At 34.8% G+C, this 7,151-nt stretch overlaps 1 protein-coding gene across 1 annotated transcript; it reads right to left on the bottom strand.

Annotated features, from left to right (window-relative positions):
• Positions 1-5,019: 5,019 nt before the first annotated feature.
• On the bottom strand, positions 5,020-6,654 carry LOC120084569 (phosphoribosylglycinamide formyltransferase, chloroplastic). Its single transcript, XM_039040373.1, has one exon. The coding sequence runs from the start codon at positions 6,322-6,324 to the stop codon at positions 5,437-5,439; it is 888 nt and encodes a 295-aa protein (XP_038896301.1). The 5' UTR covers positions 6,325-6,654; the 3' UTR covers positions 5,020-5,436.
• Between the last annotated feature and the right edge of the window lie 497 nt (positions 6,655-7,151).

Consider the following 7,151-nt stretch of genomic DNA (forward strand, 5'->3'; position numbering starts at 1 on the left):
ATCCCAAGGAAACGAAAGGTGGTCTATTTTATGATCCTCAAAATGACAAAGTGTTCGTATCAACAAATATTACATTCTTAGAAGAAGATCACATGAGATATCATCAACCTTGCAGTAAACTAGTATTGAATGAAATTTCCAAAGACGCTAAAGATAGATCAACAAGAGTTGTTGATCAGGCAGGTCTTTAACAAGAGTTGTTGAGGGAACTGGTAAGTCACATCCTTCTCAAGAGGTTGAGAGTGCTTCAACGTAGTGGGAGAGTTTTTCAGCAGCCTGACCATTGCATGGGTTTAACAAAAACTTAAGTCATCATATATAATGATGGCATTGAGGATCCATTGACCTTTAATAAGGCAATCAATGATGTAGACCGAGAGTAGTGGATCAAAGTCATGAACCTCGAAATGGAGTCCATGTACTTCAATTTGGTCTGGGAACTTGTAGATCAACTGGATGGGGCAAAACCTATTGGTTACAAATGGATCTACAAGAGAAAACGATACCAAGCCGGTAAGGTAAAGACCTTTAAGACTCGTCTAGAGACAAAAGGTTATAACCAAAGAGATGAGTAGACTATGAAGAAACATTTTCTCATGTTGCTATGTTAAAGTTGATTAGAATACTATTGTCCATGGCTGCCTTTTATAATTATGAGAATTGGCAAATGGATATCAAGACAACCTTTTTGAATGACAATCTTGAAGAAAGTATCTATATGACTCAACCAGAGGGGTTCATTGAACAGGATCAAGAGCAAAAGGTTTGCAAGCTAAAACGATCCATATATAGGTCGAAACAAGCATCTAGATCTTGGAATATAAGGTTTAAATAGAACGTTGACGAACCTTGTGTCTACCAAAAGATTGTCAACAAAATTATAGCATTTTTAGTGTTGTACGTAGATGATATCCAACTCATTAGGAATGACGTAGGATTCTTGACTGATGTTAAGCAATGGCTAGCAACCAATTCCAATGAAAGACTTGGGGGAAGCTCTGTTTTTTTTTTTTTAAATCTAAATTGTTCAGAATCGCAAGAACAAAACGTTGACCTTGTCTCAAGCATCATATATAGACAAGATGTTGTTTAGATATAAGATGCAGAATTCCAAGAGAGGTTTGTTACTTTTTAGGCATGGAATTCATCTATCAAAGAAACAGTGTCCTAAGACACCTCAAGAAGTTGAGGAAATGAAAGGTATTCTATATGCATCAGCAATTGGTAGTCTGATGTATGTCATGTTATGTACACGACCTGACATATACTATGCAATGGGAATTATCAGCAGGTTTTTGTCCAATCTAGGATATGATCATTGGACTGCCTTTAAAAATGTCCTCAAGTATCTCCAGATAATGAGGGTCTATATGCTAGTGTATGATGCTAAAAATCTGATCCTTACAGGATACACTGACTCTAATTTTCAGATCGATATAAATACAAGGAAATCTACATTGGGATCAGTGTTCACTCTAAATAGAGAAGCTATAGTTTGGAAGAGTATAAAGCAAAGTGGTATTGCTGACTCCACCGTGGAAGCAGAGTACATGGTTACATGCGAAGTGGAAAAGGAGGCTATATGGCTTAGAAAATTCTTAACCGATTTGGAAGTTGTTCCAAACATGCATCTGTCTGTCACCCTCTATTGTGATAATAGTGGAGCAGTTGTAAATTCTAAAGAACCCAGAAGCCATAACGCGGGAAGCACATTGAGCACAAATATAATCTCATCAGGGAGATTGTGTATCGAAGAGATGAATTATCCATTAGATAGCCTCAGAGTACAACATTGTTGATCCATTTACAAAGGCCCTCATGGTTAAAATGTTTGAGGGTCACCTAATGAGTTTAGGACTGCGAGTTATGTAAATCTAGGGCAAATAGGAGAAGTCATGGGCATATGATGCCTTAGTTTATTGTATTTATGTTTGTTCTCCCATGTTCAACATTGTGTGTAAATAACACCACTGGGGTTTTAGTCCAAGTGGGATTTTGTTGGGTTTTATGTCCTAAAACTCGTGGTTTAAAACTTTGAATATATTCTATTTTGCAATAAAAATGTTATTGAAGTTTATTTAGTAAAAATGTTATTGAATATGTGAATTGCACCTTTTAACCCTAAATCCAATAAATTAAGAATCCATGGATATAGTATGAATACTTGAACTTTATTTGGAGACATAAAAGTGGATCAAGTTCGAATATTAGCCAAAATAGTCAATAATGTAGGGATAAAACTGGGTACCTTAACTTGGGGATACTATGGATATAACCCACTTTGTATTTGACACAAATGATGTGATCCTGAATCGTTCATGTGTAGACATGCGAGTGAAGGTATCCTATGCAATGAGTTTGCATAAGATCAAACCACAAAATAGTCACTTTTACTTTATGACGTCGTTTACTGTTAAGACTGACTATTTCAATTCGATGACCTAGGTAACTCGATCTTAATCCTGAACGAAGTATGAACTCCTGTTTATTCGGGATTATCCTTTAATCTGCATAAGTGAGAATGACTTAACATCGCCAATTCAATAAGCTTCCTATTTTAGAGGTAAGATCAGGTAGATAGTTGGAAATATAGTCTTGCAAGATGAAATTCACTCCTACCCGACTCTAGGGATAGTAGATAGGTCCTTCTCTTAATTGTTGACTTCGGGTCTTAAATAGGGGGTCACACCGTCTCAATGGCTTGAGAGGGACTCGGTTTGGTGGTTAGACCACAAACCAATTATTCATTAGAGGATCAGTGGAATTGAAGGAGCAAGATATAATTAAAGGGGTAAAACGGTAATTTTGACCTAACTGTAATTACGAACAACCTGCAAAGGATCGACTTACTAATCATGGTTAAATCAAGTAGATAGAAATATATCTACAATGAAGAAAGTGCAGCTACTAGGCTTTAGTAGAGTGTCTCGATAGTTAATGAATGTTGGTTAATTATGTTAAAGAGTTTAGTCGATTAATCTCGCATCGTTGGAGTTTATGATTTGTAAGTCCATTAGGTCCCTCTGCTAGCTCATATCGGGCTAAACCCTAGGACAATATGGTGAGAGAATTTGAAATGTTCAAATTCGGTTAAGGGAATAAGCGTTGAATTATATATACGATATAATTAACATGTAGTTTAATTATCATATTAAACAAATTGGAGAATAGAAAATATTTAAATATGATTTAAATTTTGTATGCATGGATAGTGTTTCATGTTCGGGATTGATTTTTTATTAATTTAATATTTGATACTAAATTAATTAAATTATTTAATTAATGATTTAAAATTAATTATTAGAATTAATTTTATTTAAAATTAAATTTCATTTCATTTGAATTTATGATTCATTTTAAAAGAGAAAAAACGTGGAATTAAAATTTGTGGGAAAATCCCACATTTTCCACTAAATTTAACACCTAATACCATTTATGCATGGAGTGCTTTGTCAAATTGTCATGCAAATAGATTACATGTGTTTCTTCTATAAATTGAAGAAAAATCATTTCTTAAAGGGTTCATGCATTTTTATTTAATTGGTAGAGAATAGTTCTCTCTTTCTTCACACCAAAACTCAGATAATTCTCTAAATTCCCTTCTATTTATCACTATTTGGATCCAACAAACGGTTCTAAAGTTGGAGAATAACGGAGAAGACTCTAGCAGTAGTTCACAAACCGTTCGTGATCAGAATTGTTCGAGGGTTGAATCAATTTGAAGTTTCTTTGTTGTATTTCTAAAACCCTATTTTTCTTAGTTATAAACTTGCATTCTTTAATCCTAAAATTAATGTAGTTAGACGGTTTAGAATCCTAATTACTTTCGCATGCTTGTAGTTTACTCTTACAATTAGTATCAGAGCATATTTTAAGCATTCAATTTGCATTAATTTTGCATGTTACTCAGATTATGTTTTTTAAAATTGTTTTCAAATTTTGTGATTCAAACGACACGACACAGATTTTAAAAATATTTCTATGTTTTTATTAAATCTAAATTTTAAAAATCAGAATTATATTAAATAAAGATAAAAACATTTAGAAACATAGTATATCATATTATAAACTCAATTATTTTTTTTTAAAGTAAGATATGTAACATGTATTATAAATTATATAATATTATAAAATAATAATTATATAAATTTTTTTAAACATAAATCATATTCCTAAATTAATTAAAAATAATTTATTGTCAACTAAATATTAGTGAATAATTCTATAGTATCATGCCAACAAAAACGTAGCTCAATTGCATGGTGTTTATACTATTGACCTCAAGGTTTGAGGTTCAATTCTCCCACCCCACATTAATTACAATACTTTTAAAAAAAAAATCTATAGTATCAAAAACATTTTAAACAACTGTTTAAATTAAATATCAATTTATAAATCTGCTACCAAACACAATCTGAAAACGTGAAATCAACTTTTTTGTCATTGAATCTCTTATTCTCTAACAAACAAGCCCTTTAACACCTCGGATTTTCTTTACCCTATTCTTCCCTTCCTCCATTTGCTTTCTTAATTTTCTACCTTGGCGTCAAGTCCATTCCTGATTAGCCTGTGTATTTTGACTCACACTTCTTTGAATTCTCAACAAAATCGTATATCAAACCGAACCCATTGGATTTCCCACCACCATTGATGTGATGGCTAAGCTCATCACATCAATGGTGACTACTTTGTCCGCCATGGCTTAAGATGCTCCAAAGAGGATGGAAACCTTAGAGCTCGAAGAAGGCGAAGGTGCAGAGCAATGACGAATAATAACAATAAATGATGTCTCATTTAAAAACACTACTCCAACATCCTCAAAACCTAGAATTCAAGGACATAAGAACTAAGAATCAAAATAATAACAATAAGAATAAATAAGAAGATAATGCATTTGGAAACAAATGAAGATAACAATTTGGCTTCTCAAACTAAGAAGATAAATGCTTCTGAGGACAAATGAATAACAACAATTTCATCCCTCTTAAACTGATAAGACAATGTCACTATAGACAAATGTAGAGAACACTTACTGAGCATTCTAACCAAAGAATGCAGTTCATATAAGTAATCTTTTGAGGATCAGAACTCTGAGTAGTAAGCAACACAGTTTTTTCTTAATCCAACGATTGCAAGGGTGGGGGATTGAACCTCAGACCTTAAAGATCAGAGCACGTGCTAATACCATTGAGATAAGGCATAAGCAAAACAGATTTCAGCATACGGATGATACAATACTAAGAAAAATATAAAGAGTCAAATGATTTTTCAACTGTTTCCATGAACCCTACTCGATTGGGCCGGCTGCAAATTTATTTTGTGAAGAAGCTCAAACTTCATGGTTTGCAGATATTATTATTACTGAGAACCTGAAAAGCTTGGATCTCATCGGAACTATTGAGGTTGAGCCTCAAATTTCAAGCACTTTTCAGCTCACTAGTATAATTCATTAGGATTTTCTTTGCTTTGAATGAGAGGAACGCCATCTGCTCTCCAAATTATCCTTTCGTCACACAATGCTGCAACTACCTCGACATAAAGACGATGCTCCTCCTTAAGAATCCTAGCTGCTAAATCTTCTGCTGAATCATTTGCAAGCACAGGAACCACTCTTTGAGCAAGAATCCGTCCAGTGTCAAAGTGCTCATCAACCAAATGAATTGTTGCACCCGAAAATCGAGCTCCTGAGTCAATCACTGCCTTGTGCACCTTCATTCCATAGTACCCTTTGCCTCCAAAAGCAGGAAGAAGTGATGGGTGTATATTTACTATAGATTTGGAGTAAGCTTGGATCAATTCAGGGGGTATAAGTTTTAGGTATCCAGCAAGAAGAACGAAATCAATCTCAAAACTTCCGAGGGTAGCTACGAGGTCAGATGCAGATAAGCCATGGGGTTCATCTTTTGTTTTGGGAAACAAAATAACTGGAATACTCTTACTTCTTGCATATTCAGCACCGCCACAGCCACTTTTGTTAGTAACCACAACAACAATTTCTCCATGAATTGATCCTTCAAGAGAGGCCTCGTTTATTGAACGAAAATTGGAGCCTCCACCGGAAACAAAAACAGCAAGTTTCTTCTTCCTAATCACAGTTCTTGAAACTTCCCCTTCGAGACTGGCATTCACAATCATTTGACCATTCTTTCTACAGGTAATATTCTTCCTGAAACAAACACTATGCAAAGTGGAATGATGGGTTTGAACAAAGGAACGAGAATAACAAGGAGAAGGAAGCTTCGAAAGGAACGAATGATTGGGAAATCGGATCAACGAAACAGACGGAGTTGGGCAAACCCGATAGAGAGAATATTGAACTTCCATTTTACCTAAACCAACAACAGAGTCGTGAAGGAGTGAGTAATGCAAAACTAGGATCGATTTTGAGTGGGCTAGTGTCGAAACGCGCCGAAAAGGAAGAAAACGGCAATAGAAGCTGCTGGAACACAGAAAACAGAGAGTTGCTGGTCAGAATCACGTCGCCGACTGTGGAAGGTATTGCTCGCGGGTTTGGATGTCGCTGTGTCGCCGTGGTTTCGTCGGAGCTGCTTGATTCTGCCGGAGAAGAAAGTGAACAGGTGGGAAGGTTGTCCGGCTAGGAAGAAGATTGCTAGGGCTTTCTAATCATCTATTTTTCTTAATCCCTTTTAATTCTCTTTGCTTTATTCTTTTTCAATAAAAGAAAATGCTCCAATTTTGAGGATTTTTTTTTTTAAATAATGTTTTTTTAATAAATAATGACAAAAATAGGGTTAGGAGGAAAATATTTTAAAAAATAGGTGTTTTGGAGGGTAGTGAAATCGTGTACCCGGTACACGATTTCCATGTGACAAGTGCATTTTCCAGTCAGCTGACCACGTCAGCTGACTGGTTGACCGGTCAAACGAACTCATGTATCGGTACACGAGTTCGCTTATGAGTTTTACAATTAATAGTTCTTTTGAGTTTTAAAATGTTTGCATAATGAGTTTATGTTTATGTTTGTATTAATAGTTCTTTTGTTTAAAGTATAAAAATTAGGTTCAACATCAGAATTTTATCAGAACATGCATAATTGAGCTTAGAACATTATATGATTCAAGGTTCAAAGTTCAAAGATTGAGAGAGCGAGATTGTGGGAGAGAGCAAGATTTGAGAGAGCGAGATTCTGA

The sequence above is a fragment of the Benincasa hispida genome, chromosome 9 (genome assembly GCF_009727055.1).
Source record: "Benincasa hispida cultivar B227 chromosome 9, ASM972705v1, whole genome shotgun sequence".
Taxonomy (NCBI): domain Eukaryota; kingdom Viridiplantae; phylum Streptophyta; class Magnoliopsida; order Cucurbitales; family Cucurbitaceae; genus Benincasa; species Benincasa hispida.